The sequence below is a fragment of the Tursiops truncatus genome, chromosome 20 (genome assembly GCF_011762595.2).
Source record: "Tursiops truncatus isolate mTurTru1 chromosome 20, mTurTru1.mat.Y, whole genome shotgun sequence".
Taxonomy (NCBI): Eukaryota; Metazoa; Chordata; class Mammalia; order Artiodactyla; family Delphinidae; genus Tursiops; species Tursiops truncatus.
The window spans coordinates 14,525,862-14,552,770 of record NC_047053.1 but is presented as its reverse complement, the minus strand read 5'-3'; the positions used below and the strand labels follow the sequence as shown (position 1 = coordinate 14,552,770).

At 37.2% G+C, this 26,909-nt stretch overlaps 2 protein-coding genes across 4 annotated transcripts in view; both read left to right on the top strand.

The window, feature by feature from the left end:
* EFCAB5 (EF-hand calcium binding domain 5) overlaps positions 1-8,675 on the top strand; it is a 119,295-nt gene extending 110,620 nt beyond the window's left edge. The window contains exon 24 of the mRNA XM_073797164.1: positions 4,465-8,675. Within this exon, the coding sequence (XP_073653265.1) occupies positions 4,465-4,646 (182 nt within the window). The 3' untranslated portion in view covers positions 4,647-8,675. The remainder of the gene's footprint in view (positions 1-4,464) is intronic.
* A 2,757-nt stretch (positions 8,676-11,432) lies between these two features.
* The window catches only part of NSRP1 (nuclear speckle splicing regulatory protein 1), a 66,455-nt gene continuing 50,978 nt past the window's right edge, over positions 11,433-26,909 (top strand). Inside the window, exons 1-2 of one of the 3 annotated variants that reach the window (XM_019926962.3) lie at positions 11,433-11,515; positions 12,722-12,815. In XM_019926962.3, the coding sequence (XP_019782521.2) occupies positions 11,496-11,515; positions 12,722-12,815 (114 nt within the window). In that variant the 5' untranslated portion in view covers positions 11,433-11,495. Of the gene's footprint in view, positions 11,516-11,540; positions 12,119-12,721; positions 12,816-26,909 lie in introns of those variants that run through there. The other 2 variants (XM_019926963.3, XM_019926964.3) reach the window with 2 other exon arrangements.

Below are 26,909 nucleotides of genomic sequence, written 5' to 3'. Positions count from 1 at the left end.
CTCCCGTTGCGGAGCACAGGCTCCGGACGTGCAGGCTCAACGGCCATGGCTCACGGGCCCAGCCGCTCCCCGGCATGTGGGATCTTCCCGGACAGGAGCACGAACCCATGTCCCTTGCCTCGGCAGGCGGACTCTCAACCACTGCGCCACCAGGGAAGCCCTCTTTTTTTTTTTTTTTAACTTTTAATTTTATATTGGAGTATAGCCGATTAACAGTGTTGTGATAGTTTCAGGTGCACAGCAAGGCAACTCAACCATACATATACATGTATCCATTCTCCCCCAGACTCTCCCCCATCCAGGCTGCCACGTAACATTGAGCAGAGTTCCCTGTGCTATACAGTAGATCATACACCTTTTTCTCCTCAGCAAGCCGTGTGCTTATAGAGTATATTCATCCATGGTAGGTGTCTTTTTCTTATTTACACAAAAATGACCTAGAGGTTAGTGGAGGCCCTACCCTCCCTTTTCTGTGTTCCCTCTTTGGAACTCCTCCTATTATTCAGACATGGGATCTCCTAGATTCAGCCTCAAAAATCCCTGTATTTTCTGTCCTATTTTCCATCTTTTTGTTTCACTTTCTGAGACATTCTCTCAACTTTTAATCCTATTGAATTTTTGTTTCTGTGCATTTTAATGTTTGAGAGCTTTTGTTGCTCTTGTTCTCTAAATATTTGCTTTCTACAACATGTTGTTCATATTTCATGAATGCAATGTCTTATCTCACTGAGAGTATTAATGTTAAGTATTTTTTGAAGTTTTCTTCTCCCTGTTGTTTCTCATCTTTCTGTTTTAGTGTTTTGGTCTCTGTATCTCATCTTCTCTACATCACACCACTGGGCAACCTTCCCTCCCCAACCTTAGAAATTTATTCCTCAGAGAAGGTAACCTAGAATTTCTCTGGACTGGGGGACGTCAGACACAACTGAGAGGGAGAGTACCAGAGTGAAAACAGGGAGAGTATTAGTGTGTTTACTGAATGCAAAGACCCCTGTAGGCTTCCCACACTAAGCTCCAAACAAAAAGGAGCAAACAACTGATACCTGTGCCATTGGAATACAAGAAAAAATATCATTCAACTTTTATTTGTAATGGTTTTATCACATCAATAGCGAGTTTCTATTTTTTGTTTAAAAGTGTTTTAAAATAATTTAATTTAAATAAACAGCAAAGGGACTTCCCTGGTGGCGCAGTGGTTAAGAATCTACTTGCCAATTCAGGGGACACGGGTTTGAGCCCTGCTCCAGGAAGATCCCACATGCTGCAGAGCAACTAAGCCCGTGCACCACAACGACTGAGCCTGTGCTCTGGAGCTCGCGAGCCACAACTACTGAGCCCACGTGCCACAACTACTGAGCCCACGTGCCACAACTACTGAAGCCCGTGCGCCTAGAGCCCGTGCTCCGCAACAAGAGAAGCCACTGCAGTGAGAAACCCGTGCACCGCAACGAAGAGTAGCCCCCGCTCACTGCAACTAGGGAAAGCCCGCATGCAGCAACAAAGACCCAATGCAACCAAAATTTTTTTAAAAAGATACACTGCTTGCTGATCTTGGGTTAGATTTTAGTTGAAAGGAGCAGTTACACTTTAACTTTTGGACTTGAAGGTTAAGGACTTCATTCTTTATTGCTTCGCACATCTTTCTAATTGTCTATAATTCCCAAAGGATTAATCCAGTGTTAAAGCAGAGATCCATAAATGGAATTTTAATTATAAATATCCTATAATACCCCAATGTTTTCAGCAGAATGAATTCCCTATGTAATTAAAAGTTTGATTAAGCTAGACCCTACAAAAATACCAAAAAGTGTTTCTGAATTAATAGGTTCATAAACAGAGATTCAAAGTTTGACCCAGCAAGTCTTTAAACTCAGATATATTCAAATAATTTACTATATCCTTTACAAAGGAAGAATGACTAAATCTATGCGCATTGGAGCTCTGCTGAACTGCAGAGATCTGGCGTCTATCCACCACAAGAGGGCAGTAACACTCAACCGTTGTTACTGGGAACCCAGCCGACCGATGGAGGCTTCATTAGAGAAATCATTAGAGCCAGTTGTTAAGGCATCAATCTCTCATTGAAACGGGGCAGGGAAACAGGAACCTCCACCAGACAGGTTCGGAGCTTCTGTCCTCGGTAACAGTAAGACAGGAAATAAGCAACAGGGGCTTGTGAAAGGGAGCGACGTCACTCCCCGTCCTCAAATCCTTGAATCACCGTGGAGATGGCTATTAGCTTAATAATGGCTGCAGATAGGGGTCTGATCATTTGGATGTCGGATAAGAACACTGGCAGGCGTCAATGCAACAGGGCTCTTAATGGGGATCTGGAAAAGGCAGAATAAAGGCTGTGGGCAGTAGCAGAGCTGTTATATCTCAGAAAATTAGTTAGGACTGGTATTAGGAGTGTTCTAGAGTGAAGTTTTATTTAATGTAGATTCATAACATTGGAATATTATGATAATCAAAGTAATCTTTGCAGCCTATAGCATTAACTTTTAAAGCTTCCAGGAAGCTAATTAATACAAAAAGCGATCAGTTATAACAAATGCATCTCAATAGTTTAAGTATGTATGTTATTGGTCTAGTATTACCCATAATATCATATGAATCAGGGTTTTGTGTTTTTTTTTTTTTTTTTGTGGTATGTGGGCCTCTCACTGTTGTGGCCTCTCCCGTTGCGGAGCGCAGGCTCCGGACACGCAGGGTCTGCGGCCATGGCTCAGCGGCCATGGCTCACGAGCCCAGCCGCTCGGCGGCATGTGGGATCTTCCCAGACCAGGGCACGAACCTGTGTCCCCTGCATCGGCAGGCGAACTCTCAACCACTGCGCCACCAGGGAAGCCCTGAATCAAGTATTTTTAATGTGCTCTCATGACCAGCATCTGTTTTAATTTTTATTCATAATTGTCACTAATGTTACTGAAAAGACAGTATTTGAAAAGCCTAACTTAATTATTCCACAATTTAATGTTGTTTCAATCAACATTTATTAAACACCTACAACTGAGAGAAGACAGTACCTCTGTGTGTGTGCGTGCGTGTGTTAAAACAGAATTTTAGAAAATTGTACCCACGTGTTTTAAAGTGAGCTTCAAATAAAAATGAGACTTGAGTATGTTTTCCATATTTTATGTGCCTTTCCTGTCCCACATTGTACCTTTGTGGTAGTGATGCCTTCAAAACCATAGAAAGTCTAAGCCTAATTCAGGGAAATTTGTTCCTTCATGTTGATAGAAGATAGGGAAATAATATATGTTCTGTTTTGTCATCCTAATAGATATCCATAAGTGACATAATTGTCAGTGTTGTTAATGAGCTACTGTATAGAAAGCATTTAAAACCTCTTATTCAATTATAAGTATCACTTAATAGTTTGATTGAACTCAAATCAGCAAACATTTATTGGGTTAGGAACTGTATTAGACACTAGAAGTAACAAAAATGAGTAAAACATAGACCTGAGGGTAGAAGGCACCTGAAAGAAGGAAGGTAATTAACATTTTTTTGAGCAACTACTCTGTGACAGATTTTTGCATATCTTTTCTCATTAATCCTCATAGCAATTCTGAGTTATCTCTGTTTTTTGGAAGAAGAAACAGGCTCAGAGCAATTAAGTGACTTTTTTCAAGGTCACAAAACTAGTTGGGGTACAGCCAAGATTAGAACTCAGATCCTTTCAACTTTAAAGTATATTCTCTTTCCATTGGACCATTCTATCTGAATATTAGTCACTGACTGACTCCTGGGAAAAAGTAACTTTTACGAATGGCAGCTTAATAGTTAGCAGTCTAACAAATGAAATGTTTTGGTGTACAGTGATTATATGTTTAAAAATAATTTTTAATTAGGAAATATTTCAAACACAGAAGTTAGAGACGAACACCTGTGTAGTCATTATGGAGCCATATTCTATATCCAAGCTTAACATTATGCATGGTTGAGTCAGACTTTCTTAAAGAAAGAAAACATTATAGGAACAGTTGAGACTTTCTATACCCCTCCCTGATCCCATTCTCTTCTCTTCCTCCCTAGAGCTAATATTATTATGAATTTGGTGTTTATCAGTTTCATCATGATTTCTTACTTTTACTACATGCCTATGAATCCATAAACAATATAATATTTTCAGGTTTTAAAATTGTTTTTAACTATATCCAAAAGAACATACTATTCTACAACTTACTGTTCTCAACAGTATGTTTTTGAGATTTATCCACAATGATATATGTAGCTCTAGTTCTTTGTTAAATGCTGTGTAGTATTCCATTATATGAATATAAGGAAATTTATTTATCCATTTTCCTGTAATTACATATTTAAACAGGATTCTGCTATGGTTTTGACTCAAAATATATCGAATGAACTTTTGTCATAATTTATATTTTATATTTTAGTATTAAAATATATTTTAGTAATAAAAGTACAAAACTATTCACACTTTCTTTTTTCTTGGTGCAGATCATTCTAGAATTGAAGTATGGACATTTGGTAATACTGCTATCGAATACTTATACCACTGGGCACACATCTGTTCAGCTCTTATGAAGCTGAACAAAAAAATAAATAGTGCCATTTCACCCCCATTGCCATCCGAGACTGACTCCTATGTGTATGCAAAATGCCAGGGGGAAGCTTGCTAGGGAAATGCTAATGGAACTGCTACTGTATTTAGAGTATTTTTGTCATGTTCAGTTTTGTTTGTTAACTATAAAATAAAATATTTTCATTTGGAAAGGAGTGCCACATAAACATATTCTTCTCCTAGACATTTCTCTCAGTGCTTTATAAAACCAAAAGTGCTACCTAAGGAGAAATTTGATCTAAAAAATATCCAGTTAAGGTAGCCATAACGAAATGTATGTTATAGAATATATTTTAAAGTTTCCTTTTAGTTTTAGCATTGTATCTGGCATGGGACTATTACGGTTCGTTGGGCAGAGTTATTTTAATTTTTTTAAAGTACAATCGAAGAAAGACTGAGGATTTAGAAAAAATGGCAGTTTTTACATCAAAAGAGCACCAAGTAATAAAGATTTTAAGAAATGGACTGGGAATTGTTTTTCTAATTTTTCAAAGACTTATATGAGCACCACTTCCTCCCCATCCCCATCTCCACCCCCTACCCCTACTTACCTTAACAACTTAAAAGTTATTTCAATGAATAGAAATTCTGGGAAAATGTTTGTCCATGACTCACGGAAAAAAGAAGACACTTTTTTTAAATAACAAAATCCTCTCAAGTTCAAGAACTGCAAAAAGAATTTATATTTATTTAAAGCTTCTTACTACAGCAAACTTTACTGCTCTGTTGTGAGATTTCATCTTTGCAATAAGATATCTGATGACAGAGTCCATTTTTAATAAAATTTTGGGAAATTAAACTTCATTTTCTTTATTTGGTTGACAAAATGTGATGTGTTCCAAACATCTTATATTTTGAGATTGGAGGTGCCTTTTTAACCTTTTCTGATAAGATGGCAGTGTTATTACCAGGCCTCATCTCTTGGATGATCGCATGCCCAGTTTTAACCTATAAGCCTGTTTCATATTTGGAAGTGGTCTTTTCAGGGCATTTGCAGCAACATTTCTAGGAACAATGTTCTTGAAGATATTAAACTGATAGCCACATATCGTGATGGCTTCAGATCAAGCTTATAAAGAGTCCACTGTGAATACAAATGGCATTTTAGGCAGCAAGGAGGGGAAATTTTTGCAGACTGCCACCTGTTTAACCATTATCATGGTTATTATTTTATTAGCTCTTTCTCCATAGTTTATAGGTAACAATGATACTGCATGGTGTAGACCATCCAGACCACTTTCTTTTGTCATGGAGTTAACTAAATGGCATCCAGCTTAATGATAAAATTATCACACACTTGCATGGCATTTTAACTTGTTTGAAGTATCAGCATTTTCACATACTAGCTCATTTGATCCTCCTCATAACGTGTAAGGTGGCAGTCTCGATATTACAATACTATGCCCATCTTATAACCAAGGAAATAGGCTCAAAGAGTGAGTTATTTAGGTCACAACAGCTAGTAAGAGGCACACACATGTCCTAATTTCTGTTTTATTGCTCTTGCCAGCATTCCAGACATCTCACCAACACTTTCCAGACTTTACTAGGCTAAAGACTATGCTATTAGTCTTTTGGAAACTACTTTAGAATTAAGCAACCAACAGGGTTGAATTTATCTAACTATCGTTCAAGTAAAATCCTATCCCTTAACACCAGGAGTTTACTCTTTTAGTGAAGAGGATGTTATTTATGCTTGACAAAAATTTAGATGTAGGTTTATATTTAAACTATTTATTTGACTCAATAGATTTATTGATTTATTTGTATTTACATATACTTCAGAAGCTTAGACTTGATTAATTGGATTTTTAAATTAGCTCTTTCTCCATATTTTATAGGTAACAATGATACTGCATGGTGTAGACCATCCAGACCACTTTCCTTTATAATTACAGCTTTCCATGGTCCAGAAACAACATAAGGTTTCAAGACAATGATATTGGAATCCCAGAAAAGTTCCTATTGGCTCTTTCAACAGCTTTATTGAAATATAACACACATATTATACAATTCACATACTTAATGAAAATGCTTTTTAGTATATTCACAAAATTGTGCAACCATTTACAACTATCAATTTCAGAACATTTTCATCACCCCCATAAAAACTCCATACCTATTAGCAATCACTCCCCATTTTTCCCCACCCCAGCCCTAGGCAACTACTAACCTTGCTTTCTCTATGGGTTTGCCTGTTCTGGATATTTTCTATAAAAGGAATCATACATTATGTGGTCTTTTGTGACTGACTTCCCATTCCTTCATAATCTAAATGTGATCAAGCAACCAGCTGCCCTTAACTTCCACAGGCATCCTCAATCTACGGACTCAGAAGACCCTTTGCAGGTAATTTAGGGAATTTTCATTCCTCTTCTGTAAGGTTTTATGCAATGCCACTCCCACCTAACCCCACCCTACATCATCAACTCTATGTTCCTCCCCTCCCCTCCATGACCTTATTATAAAGACTTCTCAGCAGGCAAGATCAATTCATTAAATATTGCCTATGTCTTTCTCTGTAGGCATTGTAATTCCCCTTGGTGGGTGTTCCATCTCCTAGTCATTAACCATATTTTACCTCTCCTCAACCTACTGCCTGAACTTAAAGGCAATGGGAGAATACAGAAGCTTGCATTATATAGGATATCGAGCTGGATAACTTTGTGTAACTAATTCCCCATCCAGTCTCCATAAGTAAGAGGCAGACAGCCCAGGCAGGAGGCTTTATTTTTACCCTTTATCGATTCTTTTTATTTTAAGCAAAATAACACATGCTCATAGTTTAAAAAGTCCTTCTGTCATACAAGGTCTATCAAGACCAGAGCATTTCCCAGCTCAACCTCACCCCTACTTTCCTTGCTTCTAAGTCATCTACTTTCAGTTCTTTTATCTCAGGAGTTAATAAACAGCCCACAAGCTAAATCTGGCTAGTTGCCTGTCATGATAAAGTTTTATTGGAAAAGCCATGCCCATATTGTCTATGACTGCTTTCATACCACTGGGCAGAGCTGAGTAGCTGCCACAGAGACCTATGACCCATAAAGCCTAAATATTTACTATCTAACCCTTTGCATAAAAAGTTTGCCAACCCCTATTCTGGCTGTAGTTTTGACATGTGCCTCCATATTGCAAAATAACATGCTGTGTGGCTTTTTTTTTTTTCCTGAATTAGGCAATATTTATTAACCTCCCAGTATGCAATACAAAGATTTAGCTCCTTCCCCAGTGTGTGCATCCACACACACACAAACACATACACATTTCCCACTCCTTCCTTCTTCCCAATATAATTACATAGTAACTTAGATCAGAATAGCTGGATATTCAGTGTTTGCATTATCATGATCATGTATGCTATTTAGGGCTTAGCTATGTAGTAAGTTACAATTATTTTCCTTTCCTGAACATCTTTTTGCTTTCCCTGGTGTTTGTGTCAAAAGAAAACTTTTGGAGTGGCTGGAGTGACTATCAAGATATCAGACAAAGTAGATTTCAGAGCAAAGAATATTACTGTGATAAAGGTCATTCCATAATGAAAAAATGGTCAATTAAGAAGACATAAAAATCTTAAATAGTTACACACCTAATAACATAGTTCCAAAATACACAGAGCAAAAACTAATAGGACTGCAGGTCCATAGAGAACAGAAGTAGATTACTGGTTGCCTACTGTTGCGGGGGCGGGGGGAGGTAAATGGGAGTGACTAATGGTTACATGGGTTTTTTTCTGGGTATTGAAAGTATCCTAAAATTGCTTGTGATGGTGGTAGCACAACTCTCTGAATATATTAAAAACCATTGAATTGTACGGTTTTGTTTTTTTTTGGCTGCGTGGCATGGCGAACGGGATCTTAGTTCCGGTACCAGGGATCGAACCCATGGCCCCTGCAGTGGAAGTGCAGAGTCTTACCCACTGGACCGCCAGGGAAGTCCTGAATTGTATGCTTTAAATGGGTGAATTGCACAGTATGTGAATTATGTCTCAATAAAGCTGTTTAAAAAAAAGATGTTTATACTAAATAGAAATCTGGTTTTACACAAAGATATGGAGACATTGGAAATGGTAAATATGTGAATAAACATAATATTTTTCTTTTCTTTTTACATTGACCTATTTATTATATAAGGGATATGATAAAGTATACATATAAACAACCAGATAGAGATACATAGGTGAGGTCAGGAAGGGTGCTTCTGTCCTCATGAAGTTGGGGTGTACTACCCTCTGGGCAGGTGGATATGTTCACCAACCTGGAAGCTCTTAGAATTCCATACTTTTGGGTTGTTTATGGAGGCTTCATTATGTAGGCATGATGGATCATTAATTTGGTTTAAAACCCCTCTCTTCTTCCCGGAGGATGGGAGGTGGGGTAGAAAGTTTCAAGCTTCTAACTTATGGTGTGGTCTCTCTGGTGACTAGCCCCCATGCTGATGCTATCCAGAAGCCCACCAAGAGTTACCTCATTGGAACAAAATAACTCCTATCACCCAGGGAACCAGGAACTAGGGTCAAAGACCAAGTATAAAAACAACAGTTGCTCTTAGTGCTCTAATTACTCAGGAAATCACAAAGGTTTTAGGAGCTCTGTACTGGGAATCTGGGACAGAAACCAATATATGTGTCTATATATGTATATATATTTTTTCCCTCTTATTTCACTGTGCCCCAAGCAGATTTCATATTTGGTTTCTATCTAGCCTTACCCTAATCACTTTGGGGGAAAAAAAGACATTCAGCATATTCCTATATGCAAAGCTATATAATTCCTTTAATAATATATCTCAGCATTAATTCATTTAGAAGAGTGGATATCAAAATGTGGTCTGTGGACTCCCAAAGGTCCCTAAAACACTTTTGGAATTTTCCAGGTCAAAACTATATTTCTAACAATTTGCCTTTTTCACTCATCCTCACACCAGTGTGCAACTGAACTTTGCAGAGGCTTCATGATGTGTGATGATGTCATCGTTCTGACAGCTAATAGAACGTGTGCCTGTGGATTCTTTTGCATTTTCTTTCAACTTTATTTCTTCCAGTTTTATTAAGATATAATTAACATACAGCACTGTATAAGTTTACGGTGTACAGCATAATAATTTGACTTACATACATTATGAAATGATTACAATAAATTTAGTGAACATACATCATTTCACATAGATATAAAAGAAAAAGAAAAAATATTTTTCTTTGTGATGAGAACTCTTAGGATTTACCCTCTTAACTACTTGCATATATAACATACAGCAATGTCAACTATATTAATCATGTTGTACATTACATCCTAATACTTTTTTATCTTATAACTGGAAGTTCGTGCCCTTTGACCATCCAATTCCTCCTCCCACTACCCCACCCTTTCCTGCTAAAAAGAAAAAGAAATCTGGATCTACACAAAGATACGCAGCCACGGGAAATGGTAAATATGTGGATAAACATAACATTTTTCTTATTTAAAAATATTTTTAAAAGATAATTGACTGTTTAAAGCAAAAATGATAATTTATTGTGCATTTATAATATAGGTAGAAGTAAAATATGTGACAAATACAGCACAAAGTCTCAGGGAAAATGTAACTATACTTTTATAAAGTTTTTATACTATACAGAAAGTGCTTCATTCTTACTTGAAGGTAGACTGTGATAAGTTAAAGATGTGTACCAGAAACCCTAAAGCAAAACCTTAAAAAAAAAAAAAAAAAAGCAAAGTATGGCCAATAAGCCAACAAAGAAGTTGAAGCATAAAAATCTTAAGCAGAGTCATAAAAATTTATTAATTCAAAAGGCCGGGGGAAGGTGACTATACTAATAACTGCTTTAATGAAAATGTTCTAAATACCCACGTTAAAAGGAAGAAATTGCCAAACTGGATAAAAGAGCAAGACCCAACTATATGCTATCAACAAGAGAACCACTTTAAATATATAGACACAAACTAATTAAAATAGGTTAAAAGTAAAAAGGACGGGAAAAGATACACTATGCTAACAATGCTGGTTACATTAATATCAGATAAAGTAGATAAAAATAAATAAAAAAATAAAGAGGATCATTTCTTAATGGTATAGGGGGTCAATGTAAGAGGACACAACAATCCTACATGTTTATATATCTAATAAAAAAACTTCAAAATACATGAAACAAAACATGACAGGAGTAAAAAGAGAAATAGACAAATCCACAATTACAGCTGGAGATTTTAACATTCTTCTGTCGGTAATTCAAAAGATCTCTTTGCTGTTACTAGTTTGGAAAGGGCCGAGAATGAGTGGGTCCACAGGTGAAGTGTGACTAGCATTTTTTAAAAAGTATCATATATAATTTTACTTCCTATACCCAGTGGTACCACGGTATTTTATTAATCATTTCTGTCCTATAATGAGATAGTTAGCGTACAGATTTTCATCTTCTGCCAAATTACCCTGAGTCGGGTATACTCACGCTGAGTACCTCGGGGGCGGGGGGAAATCGATAGCCTAGGGCAGTGGTTTTCAAACTTGAGTATCAGAATTACCTGGAGGGCTTGTTAAAATTCAGATTTCTGGGCCCCGTCCCAGAGTTTCTGATTCCGTAGATGTGGAACAGAGCCGGAAATTTTGCATTTCTAACAAAGTCCCGGGTGATGCCGATTCTGCTGGTCCCAGGACCACTCTCTGCGAACCTCCGGCCTAAAATTTTGCCATTCCTTTCTTCACACTGATTTCGAGGCAGTCTGTCGGTTTTCAAAACAACGCCCAAAGCCAAGCATCAGATTCCCAGCAGTGCGGAAGCAACACAAAACGCGAACCCAGCCGGTAGGCGGGGTCTAGGCCGCCCAAACCCGCGCGAGAGCTCACGTTCGACGTTGGCGTCTGCGACAGCGTCACGTCGGCGTCGGCCACGTTCAGCGGAGACGGGAGCAAGATGGCGATTCCGGGCAGGCAGTGAGTGACCCGGGAGTTAGGGTTAGGCTGGGGAGTGAGACACCACGGCGACTGTGTCTTTGGCCGAGCAGTAGAAGTGCGCTGGAAGTGAAGGGGCTGTGTCGTCAGGGATAGAGATGGGGGAAAGCGAGAAATCCTGAGGAACATATATTCCCATCCCCCCCCCACATTTTCCAGGATGGAAGCCCGAAGTTTGAGGGAGAAACTTGTGAGGAAATAAAGGAAGTTAGGCTGAGGGGCAGAGAGCGAGACTTTTCTATTTTCCAAAAGCTCGGTCTGAGGCCCCTCAGTCTTGCTTCCTACCCCGCGCTTGAGTTTCTCCCCGGTTGGATGCTTTCAGGGGCAATGAGAAGAGAGACAATTCCTGGCTTTCTTAGAGGGCCTTGTTCTACTTGGCAGGTCAAGTTCTGATTACCGCCCTCCCTTCTCGGTTTAGGACTGTTGTGCTGAGAAGCCACAGAAAAGGGTAGGCATATAGGGAATTGGGGTATACGTTGCCACAAAAGAGACAAATGTTATATGTTCTTGGAAGTTTTATCTTTGATGTATAATCCTCGCTTGTGATGCGGCCTTCTGTGATTTCTGCGTCTTAAAGGCCAAAACGTGAGAAACTAAATGAGTTGGATCTGATGGGATGGTTCTTTCAGGTGCTCCAAGACAAAGCAAGTGTGCTTAATAAAGTGTAATGGCAATTTGCCCCGTGGCTACTTGGGTTTCTCAGTTAATGTAATCTTTTAAAAAATTTTCATGGATGACATTAACCTTTATCCAATAACTTCTTTAAAATTGTGTACCCAATAGGAAAAAAAAACAAGTATTTTCTTGACTCTTGTTAGATCACAAGGATAGTTTAGAGCATTTTTATTTTTAGTGGACATCAACTGAGCTTTCCACTAACATGTTCTTTTTAAAACCTTGCTATCATTTCACCATCTAAAACATTTCTGAACTCTTCATTCACTTCCCTTCTTTGATTAAAATGGTATTTTGATTTTGGCCCACAAATAATCACTTAAAGTAATAATTATAAAAACTTAGTGCATATTAGAACTTTTAGATAGTTGAAAATCAGAACCAGTGTTATATGTTCATAGGTTATGTGACATGTTTTGACTTGGTAGCTTCGTCTGGAGGAGGTAGTGGCTGTATTATTGTTTAACATTTAAATATAATGGTGTAATTTCTATTTCAAAAAAAAAAATGCAGGTATGGGCTTACTTTGCCAAAGAAAGCACAGCAGTTGCACCCTGTTTTGCAAAAACCTTCAGTGTTTGGGAATGATTCTGATGATGATGATGAGGTAAGGGAAACTGTTTTTCTACTGCATTGTTGGAAATTTTTTTTTAAAATTGAACTTGTGAATTTAATGTCTTTGCTTGCTTTAGATATTTGTTAATACAGCATATCTGTAGCATTATAATTTACAGAATTATCAAAAAGAATAAAGAAGAAAGGTCTGCTTTTTTTTTTGTAGGTGATACACAGATAATCTAAGAGATTTTTTTTTTCCCCAAGGCTATGAACTTCAGTTATTTTTGAGCAGTTATACAGAGTAATTTCAGACAATAATACTGATATATAACAAAATTGTTGCTGTAAAGATCCCTGGAAATAAGCTATTAAGATGTTGCCAGTTTCCTAGAAATTTTTATTAGCAAAGTAGTTTCTTATGAGACTACTTTTGTGGTTACTCAGTGTCTGCTAAGTGTAGTTATTCAGTTGTAATATGGTAGTGTATAAAGTTAGCATTGATGATAATGACATCTAATATGAACATTTTATGTTTTAGCAGCCAAAACAGTGTTTTCCTATGAAGCCCCAGTTTACAGCAGTTTATAAAACCCCCAAATGTGTGCTTATTTAATACTTCAGTTATTTTCTGTATTTCTAAAAGACTTTGTATCAATTTCATACTTCCTTTGCTCTGGCAGAAAAAATCACTTCTCTTTCAGTTTTTACTAATTATATAATAGCATAGTTAGGTAATTGAACATATTTGATCCTTTGCTTCTTTTCTTCTGTTGAAGAAATAGACTCTAGATGGCTTACATTTTTTAAAGTTGATAATTTACATAAAATTTGCATATAAACATGGATTTTAAGTGTACAGGTTGGTGACTTTTGACAAATATATACACCCCAGTCAAGGTGTATTGTAGAATATTTCTCTCTTCCCTGAAAGTTCTTTAACGCCCCTTTGCAGTTAGTTTGCTTCCCCACATTATGCCCCAGACAACTATCTCATTGTGGTTTTGATTTGCATTTTACTTACGACCAAGGATATTGGCCATTTATGTATCATCTTTAGAGAAATGTCTGTTCATATCATTTGCCTAGTTTTTAATTGGGTTGTCATTTTGTTATGAGTTGTAAGATTCCTTTATACATTCTAGATACAAGTCTCTTATTAGATGTAATTTGTAAATATTTTCTCCCATTCTGTGAATTGTCTTTTCACTTTCTTGATAACATCCTTTGAAGTACAAAAGTTCAATTTTGAGAAAGTCCAATATATTTTTTTTCTTAGGTTGCTACTGCTTTGGTGTCATACCTAAGAAACCATTGCTTAATCCAGGGTCACAAAGATTTACGCATATGTTTTCTTCTAAGAATTTTGTAGTTTTAGTTCTAAAATTACATCTATGATCCATTTTGAGTTAATTTTTATACGGTTATGAGATGGGGGTTCAGTTTCACTCTTTGCATGTGGATGGATATCCAGTTGTCCCAACACCATTTGTTGAAGACTCTTCCCCATTGAGTTGACACTACCCTTGTGGTTTGTTTTAATATACAAATAATTTTTTAAAATCACTGTAGACACAACAGAAAAATACGTCATGGTTATCTTGTAGTTTCACATAAATCATCCTGGCATACCCACGTAATGCAAAGCAACATATACTCCAGTTTGAGAAGGATGGGTTTATACAAGTGATCTAGAAAGTTTACTGATGTGATTGCTGTTTCTTTTCCATTGTGAAATGAGGCTAGTGGAAGCTGGACGGTGGGTACACTAGAGTCAGAAAAGAAAGGCCTAGGGCCATTTTGCTCTTCCCTCCCTTCCTCCCACCCTCCTTCCTTTTACATAGAGAGACTTTAATGCAGATATTGGTTACATGGGTGATGGAAGACTTGAGAAGCTACAAGAGATGGTGAAGCAACCCAGAGATTAGCAGTAGTAAAAGGCAAGAAGTGATAAATGGAGGGATACAGGTAGGAGTTGGACCTGGAGGCCAGAGGCTAGGGTTACTTGGTGGGAACTGGACTTTTCCAAAAGGAGTTGAAGCCACGGGGAGATTCAGTCTTAGGTAGAGAGAGAGGCAGGAAGAAATACCTCGTCTTCTCCCTTTCTCCTACCCTCCAATATACTGTTTTTGTATTCCGTTGGTAGAACCCAGCCAGAAGCCAACTGACAGGGAGATGCAGTTTAGTTCTTAATGAGCAGAGAATATAAAACCGGTCTTTAGAATAATTTCCTTACCTATAAAACATCAGTCTGGTGAATTCCAGCTTATATTATTTGTATATTATTTAAATGTTTGTGAGCTTTGAATATAAAACTCTTCTTTTTAAAAAATTTATTTTATTGAAATATAGTTAATTTACAATGTTATGTTAATTTCTGCTGTACAGCAAAGTGACTCAGTTTATACACACACACACGCACACACGCACACATACACATACACACACACATTCTTTTTCATATTCTTTTCCATTATGGTTTGTCACAGGATATTGAATATAGTTTCCTGTGCTATACAGTAGGACCTTGTTGTTTATCCATTCTATATATAATAGTTTGCATCTGCTAATCCCAAACTCCCAATCAATTCCTCTCCCACCCACCTCCCCCTTGATAACCACAAGTCTCTTCTCTATGTCAGTGAATCTAAAACTCTCTTCTTTAAAAATTAATCAGTTAAGAAATAATAAAATTATTGGTGTTTTGGAAAATACAGAGAAAGATATTTTATGTTTCCCCTCCTGAGGAGGGCATTTGATAAACCTGGCGAGGAGCTTCTGAAGCAAATCCAACTATTCTTATTTTCAGGAATTCAGCAGAAGCAACTAAGAGCCCAAATTTAAGATCAGACTTTTATTCCAGTGGTCAAGCAGAGGGAGCCCTAGCAAGCGAATTCTGTTTCAGTGTGTGTTTGTATCCAGAGTTAGTTTAAAAATGGGAGAAAGTGGTAGTCCAGCACTTTAAATTATTATTTAAATAGTCCCTCTTTCTGAAATTATCAGAACTAAATAGAAACAATTATCATTTTGTTCAAAGGTAGAGGAGATGAAGAGTTTTTACCCCATATGAGTAAGGTTTATATTATATCCAAATGCTGCTGTCTGATAATAAGTGTTTGAGTGGTTTTGCTAAGATAGTGTGTTTGTTTCATTTTTTCCCAGTCTCTCCTCTCTTTCCAGTCCCATTGCCACCACCTTCATTACTTCTGTCATGGATTATTATAGCTTTGTAACAATTTCCTTATCACCTCTCTCTCCTCAAATTCATTTCAAATACTGTTGATAGATTGATCTTCCGAAAGCACAGTTCTAATCACTGTTAACTTCCTTACTCTTGAACCTAATTGTATTTAAAATCTAAACTGCTCATCCTGACATTGAAAGCCTTCCCTATGCTTTGGCTTCAAAGGACTTATTAGCATTTTCTCCTAACTGTGCTTCTCCATGCAAAGTACACTGTTATGTTTGTATTCTTTCACAACTCTACTTTTCTTCACACTGGAAGTCTCTCCATCCTGTATGTCCAAATTATAGCCATCCTTTAAAACCCAGTGCAAAAGTTGCTTCCTTCAAGATTTTCCCCACTAGAAAGACGCTTTCTTTTTCTGACACTCTTTACCTTTCTTAGAGCACTTAGCTTTTTATATCTTGTATTATAAGTTAGTTGCATACAAGTCTTTCACTGTACTAGAGTATGAGCTCCATGAGTTAGGATCCGAATGTTTGTGCTGACTTCTAAGAATGAGTAAAATCATTTACTCAGATGTTTTAGCTGTCTATATTGTAAAGAGCCAGAGAGTAGATGTTTTAGGCTTTGCAAGCTAAGTAGTCAACTTTGATCTCCTAGTGTGAAAGCAGCCATTAGATAATATGTAAATGAATGAGCATGACTAATAAATGTGTTCTAATAAAACTTTATTTACAAAAGTGGGGATGGCTGAGATTTGGCTGTAACTTGCTGACCCATGATGTATACAATTATCCAAAGTATGTGTGACAACCAGTATTTCACAAGTGTTATGAAGTGGCTAGTGACTAAAATAGATGTTGCATGACAAACATGGAACTTCCTTTTAGATATTTCTCCGTGATAAATGCTTGCTCATTTTGCAGAACATAATGAATTTTTCTTTTAGTCTTGGCAATTGAAATGCTCATTTCTAGATAATAATAACCTTGTGAGATCCAGTTTTGTAATATAATTCATATGCCATGAAGAGGTATGATCCATACAAGCTGAGAATAGTCGCTGTTGGATAAAGATGCAAAACTTATTGATCTCTTTAAAAGAGAATATTAAGTTAAAATAGATAGCTTAAGTTCATTAATTTAGTTTTTTGTGTATATATCAAATATGTTAGATAAATGGTAGATGATAATAATTGCACTTTGAGTACTCAGAAGCCATGGTATAGTCCTTTTATAGGTTAAGCTTTCAATTTCATAAACTATAGAACAGTTACAGAAACTATAAGGAAAGCATTAAAACTCCAGCAGAAAACTAAGGAAAATACATAGAGAAATGTAGAAGAAATGGAAATATCTAATAAACATTAAAAATATTTAATCTTAGTATATCTAAGAAATGTAAATTAGGGCAACAGTAAGCTGCCATTTTTTTTTTTTTTTACTATGTTAGAAAATACTTTAAAAAATGATAATGGCAAGGTTTTGGTGAAATGGGAAATTCTGAAATTCAAAATTTTGTTCTTGTAAATCATTGCCCCTTTTTGGAAGGCAGTTTTGCAATTTGTATCAATCCTTTAAGAATCAAGTATATTTAACCCACTGTATCAATCAGAAGACAGAGGCTGTGCCAGAATTTTCCCTTCTAAAATTCTCTCCTAAGGAAGTTGCCAGAAGTTTGCATTAAAGATTTATAGGTATTCAGAAGTCTTTATTTCACGGTTGTTTATGATAGTAAAATCTTAGAACCAGTCCAACTTTCAACAGTGAAAGCATGGCTAAGTAAAGTGAGGTGCAGTGTATATTACAGAATTGTTAGAAATAAAATGAAAGGAAAAAAGAGTAAAGAGAGCATTTCAGAATATTAATGGTAGTTGTCGTTGGTGGACCTATGAGTGGTTATTTTGATTTTTATGCTTTTCTGTATTCTAAATTTTCCACAATAGTTTTTATAATTGAAAAATAATTTTTAAGAAAAATTTATGGTGAATTTTAAGAATTTCCTGTAAGATACTTAGCTTCCAAATCATATTAAAATATAACAGGAAATAACACATTTAATCTGATAGAAGTCATAATGAGAGAGAGTACTGGAACCATTTAAAAGCATGAAAGAAGATGAAATAAGCAGAATACAAAATTGAATATGTATATATGGTTGTACAGAACTATATGGATATATAAGTGGAAAATAAAAGAGAATTGGTTTGGGTTTTTTTGGTGACAGTATGAGCTTTTTTCTTTTTTTTCAAAATTGTATTCATTTCATTGTTATAATTTTTGAAGAACAGAAGGAAATCAGTGCTTTAAAAAATACATGACTGTATTTGTATATCCCCCAAATTAGAAACATTTGCAAATTACCGGATTACATGGTATATTTTCATTGCTTTTACTATTTCTTTTTTTTTAATTTTATTGAAGTATAGTTGATTTACAGTGTTGTGTTAATTTCTTCTGTACAGCAAAGTGACTCAGTTACACACATATATATATTCTTTTTCATATTCTTTTCCATTGGTTTGTCACAGGATTGAATATAGTTTCCTGTGCCCTACAGAAGGACCTTGTTGTTTATCCATCCTATATATAATAGTTTTCCTCTGCTATCCCAAACTCCCATTCCTTCCCTCCCACCTTCCCCACCCCGCAGCAACCACAAGTCTGTTCTCTATATCTGTGAGTCTGTTTTTGTTTTGCGGTACGCGGGCCTCTCACTGTTGTGGCCTCTCCCGTTGCGGAGCACAGGCTCCGGACGTGCAGGCATGGCTCACGGGCCCAGCCGCTCCTCGGCATGTGGGATGTTTCTGGACCAGGGCACGAACCCGTATCCCCTGCATCGGCAGGCAGACTCTCAACCACTGCACCATCAGGGAAGCCCATGTTTTGGGTTTTTAAAAAATATTTATTATTTATTTAATTATTTGGCTGCACCGGGTCTTAGTTGCAGCAAGTGGGATCTTCGTTGCTGCATACGGGATGTTTAGTTGCGGCATGAGAGATCTAGTTCCCTGACCAGGGATTGAACCTGGGCCCCCTGCATTGGGAGTGCGGAGTCTTAACCAGTGGACCACCAGGGAAGTCCCTGTTTTTGTTTTGTAGATACATTGATTTGTATCGTATTTTAGATTCCACATATAAGTGATATCATATGGTATTTGTCTTTCTCTTTCTGACTTACTTTGCTTAGTATGATAATCTCTAGGTCTATCAGTGTTGCTGCAAATGGCATTATTCCATTCTTTTTTATGGCTGAGTAATATTCCATTTTATATATGTACCACATCTTCTTTATCCATTCACCTGTTGATGGACATTTGGCTGTTTGTGAATAGTGCTGCTATGAACATAGGGGTGCATGTATCTTTTCTAATTATAGTTTTGTCCAGATATATATGCCCAGGAGTGGGATTGCTGGATCATATGGTAGTTCTATTTTTAGTTTTCTGAGGAACTTCCATACTGTTTTCCATAGTGGCTGTACCAACTTACATTCCCACCAACAGAGTAGGAGGGTCCCCTTTTCTCCATAGCCTCTCCAGCACTTGTTATTTGTAGATTTTTTAATGATGGCCATTCTGACTGATATGAAGTGGTACCTCATTGTAGTTTTGATTTGAATTTCTCTAATAATTAGTGATGTTGAGCACCTTTTCATGTGCCTAGGGCCATCTGTAAGTCTTCTTTGGAGAAATGTCTATTTAGGTCTTCTGCTGATTTTTCAGTTGGGTGGGTTGTTCTGTTGTTGTTGAGTTGTATGAGCTGTTTATATATTTTGGAGATTAAGCCCTTGTCGGTTGCATCATTTGCAGATGTTTTCTCCCATTCTGTAGGTTGTCTTTTCGTTTTGCTTATGGTTTCCTTTGCTGTGCAAAAGCTTGCAAATTTGATTAGGTCCCATTTGTTTATTTTTGTTTTTATTTCTATTGCCTTGGGACACTGACCTAAGAAAACGTTGGTATGATTTATGTCAGAGAATGTTTTGCTTATGATTTCTTCTAGGAGCTTTATGGTGTCATATCTTGTGTTTAAGTCTTTAAGCCATTTCGAGTTTATTTTTGTGCATGGTGTGAGGGTGTGTTCTAACTTTGTTGATTTACATGCCGCTGTCCGACTTTCCCAGCACCATTTACTGAAGAGACTGTCTTTTTCCCATTTTATATTCTTGCCTCCTTTGTTGAAGATTAATTGACTGTAGTTGTGTGGGTTTATTTCTGAGCTCTCTCTTCTGTCCCGTTGATCCATATGTCTGTGTTTGTGCCAATAACACACTGTTTTGATCACTGTAGCTTTGTAGTATTGTTTGCAGTCTGGGAAGGTTATTCCTATTTCTTAATCTCTCACCACTTTAACTCCAGTCTTTTATCTTTTATTTATTTATTTTTTTATAGAAGCAGTTAGGTCTTTAATTTTTTTAAATTTTTTGGCTGAGTTGGGTGTTCGTTGCTGCATGTGGGCTTTCTCTAGTTTCGGCGAGCAGGGGCTGCTCTTCATTGCAGTGCGTGGGCTTCTCATTGTGGTGGCTTCTCTTGTGGCAGAGCATGGTCTCTAGGCATGGGCTTCAGTAGTTGTGGCACGTGGGCTCAGTAGTTGTGGTGTGTGGGCTCAGTAGTTGTGGCTCGCGGGCTCTAGAGTGCAGACTCAGTAGTTGTGGTTCATGGGCTTATGGGCTTAGTTGCTCCTCAGCATGTGGGATATTCTGGACCAGGGCTCAAACCTGTGTCCCCTGCATTGGCAGGTGGATTCTTAATGACTGCACCACCAGGGAAGTCCCAACTCCAGTCTTTTAAAAACACTTTCTTGGGACTTCCCTGGTAGTCCAGTGGTTAAGACTCTGTGCTCCCAATGCAAGGGGTGCGCGTTCGATCCCTGGTCGGGGAACTAAGATCCCACAAGCTGCGTGGCCAATAAATAAATAAAGAGTTCCCCCAGATAAAAAAAAATAAAAACACTTTCTTGAATAACTAAAGTAGTCTTCATAAGTCTGTTTTTCCTAAAATGAATCTTTTTTTCGTTGGAAGCCTGTTTGGCTTGCTAATGGTAAGAAAAAGTTAAAATTTTAATCTCTCTGAACATTATAGTACATCTGAATCAAGGAAGTGTTTCAGTTTCAGTTTTTCATCAGTTATCAATCTCATAATTTCCTATTTCTCTGGAGATAGTCTTGTATAGTTTGAATAAAATGACAGTTTTATATGGACATGACAAAGCATATTATTTGTGAAAATGGCAGGAAATTTGGGTTATTTTAATGATGGCTAAGAATTTTTTACGTTTTTCTCATATGCTAGTAAACTGAATTCCTAGAGATTCATGATACTGAATATATCTAATAGCAGTATAAGCAGTGAGAAATTTTAAGTAATTGTGTAGCTTTGCTAAAAATTCATCCCTTGGGCTTCCCTGGTGGCGCAGTGGTTGAGAGTCTGCCTGCCGATGCAGGGGACACAGGTTCCTGGTCCGGGAAGATCCCACATGCCGCGGAGCAGCTAGGCCCGTGAGCCATGGCCGCTGAGCCTGCGCGTCCAGAGCCTGTGCTCCGCTATGGGAGAGACCCACAGCAGTGAGAGGCCCATGTACCGCAAAAAAAAAAAAAAAATTCATCCCTTAACCTGCTATCCGTGAGTGAAATGGATATGTAAGAAAATGCAAGAAGAGAGCAAAGGACAACATTAAATGATAGAATTTTGTGAGGAGTGGGAGCGACAGCAAGAGGATTCTGTTCTTCTTATGCCAGTAGGATAAGAGCATTACCGAAGTGGCTGAGATCATCCAGATTATGAAGATGAGATGAAGTAGGAATTTTTGTTCTTTTCTAGGAAAGAAATGGTGGTATTAATCATGTGCCCTCATAAACGTAAAGTTACTTTGTGAATCTCTGGTTAAATCTCTTTAGCCAGATTTACTTATGTTGACACACGGGTGGATTATGTTTTTTACATCTCCTTTGTCTGAGATATAATGCATTGTTGTATTTTCAACTCCTGAGGTTTGTTTTTTTTTTGTAAATTCTTTTTATTGGTATTCTCAATTTGGTGAGATATTCTCATAGTTTTCTTTAGTTTTTTAGACAGTTTCCTTTAGTTCATTGAATGTGTTTATTCTGTGTGTGGACTGTACTTTCTTGTTTCTTTGTATGTCTCATAAATTGGGGTTGAAAACTGAACGTTTAAAATAATAGAAATGGCAACTGTGGAAATCAGATCTTCCCCTCTTCCCAAGGTTGGTTGTTTTTGCTGGGTTTTATTGGCTGTTGTTTTTTGCTTAGTGACTTTTCTGAGCTAATTGTTTGTGTTTTGGTTTTTTTGGACACACCACGTGGCTTGTGGGATCTTAGTTCCTGGACAGGAAATTGAATCTGGGCCCACGGCAGTGCAAGTGCCGAGTCTCAACCACTGGACTGCCAGGGAATTCCCTGAACTAATTCTTAAAGTCTGTATTCATAGTTGTGTGTGGCCACTGAAGTCCACTTGGTTAGCTTCATGGTCAGCTAGTGAGCTGACAGAGACTTTCTTAAACACCTGTAGCTAATAAGTCACAAATCTGCCAAGAGACTCTGTGTGCATCTTGGGGTATGCCTTCAACACATAGCCAGGCATTTTACAACTTTGCCTTATCCTTCAGTTCTTGCTTGTGCAGAGCCTGATGTCAGTCCTCAAGATCTGTCTTGAGAGCTTAGGACCTTCTTAAGTCTTTCCTGATCATGCTCAAAGGTCTGTGTATGCATGTGATCTTCATGATCCCTAGGAATATTTTGGGGATTTCAAGCCCATATGGACAGTCTGTTCCTCTGCTTTTCTTCCTTTTAAGCTTTTTGGTTAATCGGTTGTTTTCCCCAACTGTGAAAACTGTTACCCACTGCCTCAGGCCACCCTGAGGTTCAACAGTTGTCTTTGATCGTTTTTCGACAGATACTCCCAAGGAGAAGGCTGTTTTACATCAGCAACTCTGTCAAGTCAGATAAAGACAGCCTTGTGAGTGGTGTCTTCCAGGGAACCACCAGACAGGTCCAATAATTCTCTGGGATGAGGTTTTCAAGGAACTTCATCTGCCCTTTGCAGTGGCTGCCAGACTGCTGATTTTTCTACTGTACTATGATTGTGGTCTCTTGTTTTTAGGCTACCATGGCACTAGGGAGGGGATGATGGAAATAGGGCAAGTTAAAACACCACAGAGTTCTTACCAATATTCAGTTCTTGAATAAATGCTCCCTGGACTACTGTAAGCCTTTGGTTAATTTCCAGAGTTCTAAAAAAGCTGATTCTGACCTTTTTTGCCAGTATTTTCTTGCTGTTTTGGAGAAGAGAATTTCTGTTAGGTCCATACCACCATTTTCAGTGACATCCCAGGTTGTCTTTTGAGCCTCTCCAGTACATTTTTGCACACTTTTGACAAAGTCGTCTTACTTGTTTTAAAATCACTGTTGACTTCCCATTGCTCTTAAAGACCGAAATCTTCATTTTTGATCTGCAAAGTCATTCATTGTCTTGCTATTCTGTTCAGCCTGTTCTCTACTGTAGTGCTTTATCTTATTCTTTAAAATTGCCTTAAGTCATTTAAATGTTTTAGTGTCACCTTCAGTTTCATAATAAAACTAGGGATTTTGATTGGAATTGCATTGAATTTATAGATTAGAAGAGAATTGATATTTTAATATTTCACTCTTTTCATATATAAAGATAGCATTTTTTTTATTTGTTCAGGCGTTTTATATGTCCTTTAGTACAGTTTTATTGTTTCTTCCATGAGGGTCACACCCACCTTTTGTTGGATTTATTTCTAGGTACCTTGTAGCCCTTGTTATCGTATAAGGGGATTTTTTTCTAATTTATTATTACTAGTATGTGTAAAAGCTTCTGATTTTTTTGTTATTGTTGATTTAATTCTAGTACCTATATAGTTCTAATAGTTTACCTGATGATTCTTTTGGATTTCCTTTGTAGACATAGTGTCTATAAATAAGGATAATTTTGTCTCTTTTCAATTCTTTTACCTCATATTTCTTATCTTTTGTTGTGATTATGAGTGTGTCTTATTACGTTGTCTGAAAACTACAATATATAGAGAGAGGCAATGATAGAAACTTTGTTACATTGCTGACTAATGGAAATTGCTTATAAAATTTCTCAAATGTGATGTTCGCTTTACATTTTAGCTACTATTTCTAGTTTACTACGAATTTTTATCATAAATGATTTTAAATTTTAATTTTTTTAGCATCAATGTGAGTTTACATTAATTTTTTAACAACTTTATTGGAGTATAATTGCTTTACAATGGTGTGTTAGTTTCTGCTTTATAACAAAGTGAATCAGTTATACATACACACATGTTCCCATATCTCTTGCGTCTCGCTCCTTTCCACCCTCCCTATTCTATCCCTCTAGGTGGTCACAAAGCACCTAGCTGATCTCCCTGTGCTAGGCGGCTGCTTCCCACTAGCTATCTATTTGACGTTTGGTAGTGTGTATATGTCCATGCCACTCTCTCACTTTGTCACAGCTTATCCTTCCCCCTCCCCATATCCTCAAGTCCATTCTCTAGTAGGTCTGTGTCTTTATTCCTGTCTTACCCCTAGGTTCTTCATGACCTTTTTTTTTTTTTCCCTAAGATTCCATATATATGTGTTAGCATATGGTATTTGTTTTTCTCTTTCTGACTTACTTCACTCTGTATGACAGTCTGTAGGTCCATCCACCTCACTACAAATAACTCAGTTTCATTCCTTTTTATGGTTGAGTAATATTCCATTGTATATATGTGCCACATCTTCTTTATCCATTCATCTGTTGATGGACACTTAGGTTGCTTCCATCTCCTGGCTATTGTGAATAGAGCTGCAATGAACATTTTGGTACATGACTCTTTTTGAATTATGGTTTTCTCAGGGTATATGCCCAGTAGTGGGATTGCTGGGTTGTATGGTAGTTCTATTTGTAGTTTTTTAAGGAACCTCCATACTGTTCTCCATAGTGGAGAGTCAATATTTGTACAGTCGCTTGAATTGTATTTCATGAGGTTAATAATCCTGGTTAATCCTGATGTCTCCAACTAGAAGTACTTGAAGTCAGAGAAATTCTCTTGCAAGACTGTTCCCTTTTCTCCACACCCTCTCCAGCATTCATTGTTTGTAGGTTTTTTGATGATGGCCATTCTGACTGGTGTGAGATGATATCTCATTGTAGTTTTGATTTGCATTTCTCTAGTGGTTAATGACGTTGAGCATTCTTTCATGTGTTTGTTGGCAGTCTGTATATCTTCTTTGGAGAAATGTCTATTTAGGTCTTCTGCCCATTTTTGGATTGGGTTTTTTTGTTTTTTTGTTACTGAGCTGCATGAACAGCTTGTAAATTTTGGAGATTAATCCTTTGTTAGTTGCTTCATTTGCAAATATTTTCTCCCATTCTGAGGGTTGTCTTTTCATCTTGTTTATGGTTTCCTTCGCTGTGCAAAAGCTTTTAAGTTTCATTAGGTCCCATTTGTTTTTATTTCCATTTCTCTAGGACGTGGGTCAAAAAGGATCTTGCTGTGATTTATGTCATAGAGTGTTCTGCCTATGTTTTCCTCAAAGAGTTTGATAGTATCTGGCCTTACATTTAGATCTTTATTCCATTTTGAGCTTATTTTTGTGTATCGTGTTAGGGAGTGTTCTAATCTCATACTTTTACATGTAGCTGTCCAGTTTTCCCAGCACCACTTATTGAAGAGGCTGTCTTTTCTCCACTGTATATTCTTGCCTCCTTTATCAAAGATAAGGTGACCATATGTGCGTGGGTTTATCTCTGGGCTTTCTATCCTGTTCCATTGATCTGTATGTCTGTTTTTGTGCCAGTACCATACTGTCTTGATTACTGTAGCCTTGTAGTATAGTCTGAAGTCTGGGAGCCTGATTCCTCCAGCTCCATATTTTGTTCTCAAGATTGCTTTTGCCCTTTGGGGTCTTTTGTGTTTCCATACCAATTGTGAAAGTTTTTGTTCTAGTTCTGTGAAAAATGCCATTGGTAGTTTGATAGGGATTGCATTGGATCTGTAGACTGCTTTGGGTAGTATAGTCATTTCACAATGTTGATTCTTCCAATCCAAGAACATGGTATATCTCTCCATCTATTTGTATCATCTTTAATTTCTTTCATCAGTGTCTTATAATTTTCTGCATACAGGTCTTTTGTCTCCTTAGGTAGGTTTATTCCTAGTTATTTTATTCTTTTTGTTGCAATGGTAAATGGGAGTGTTTTCTTAATTTCATTTTCAGATTTTTCATCATTAGTGTATAGGAATGCCAGAGATTTCTGTGCATTAATTTTGTATCCTGCTACTTTACCAAATTCATTGATTAGCTCTTGTAGTTTCCTGGTACCATCTTTGGGATTCTCTATGTACAGTATCATGTCATCTGCAAACAGTGACAGCTTTACTTCTTCTTTTCCGATTTGGATTCCTTTTATTTCTTTTTCTTCTCTGATTGCTGTGGCTAAAACTTCCAAAACTATGTTGAATAAGAGTGGTGAGAGTGGGCAACCTTGTCTTGTTCCTGATCTTAGTGGAAATGGTTTCAGTTTTTCACCATTGAGGACGATGTTGGTTGTGGGTTTGTCATATATGGCCTTTATTATGTTGAGGAAAGTTCCCTCTCTGCCTACTTTCTGGAGGGTTTTTATCATAAATGGGTGTTGAATTTTGTCAAAAGCTTTCTCTGCATCTATTGAGATGATCATATTGTTTTTCTTCTTCAATTTGTTAATATGGTGTATCATGTTGATTGATTTGCATATATTGAAGAATCCTTGCATTCCTGGGATAAACCCCACTAGATCATGGTGTATGATCCTTTTAATGTGCTGTTGGATTCTGTTTGGTAGTATTTTGTTGAGGATTTTTGCATCTATGTTCATCAGTGTTATTGGCCTGCAGTTTTCTTTCTTTGTGACATCTTTGTCTGGTTTTGGTATCAGGGTGATGG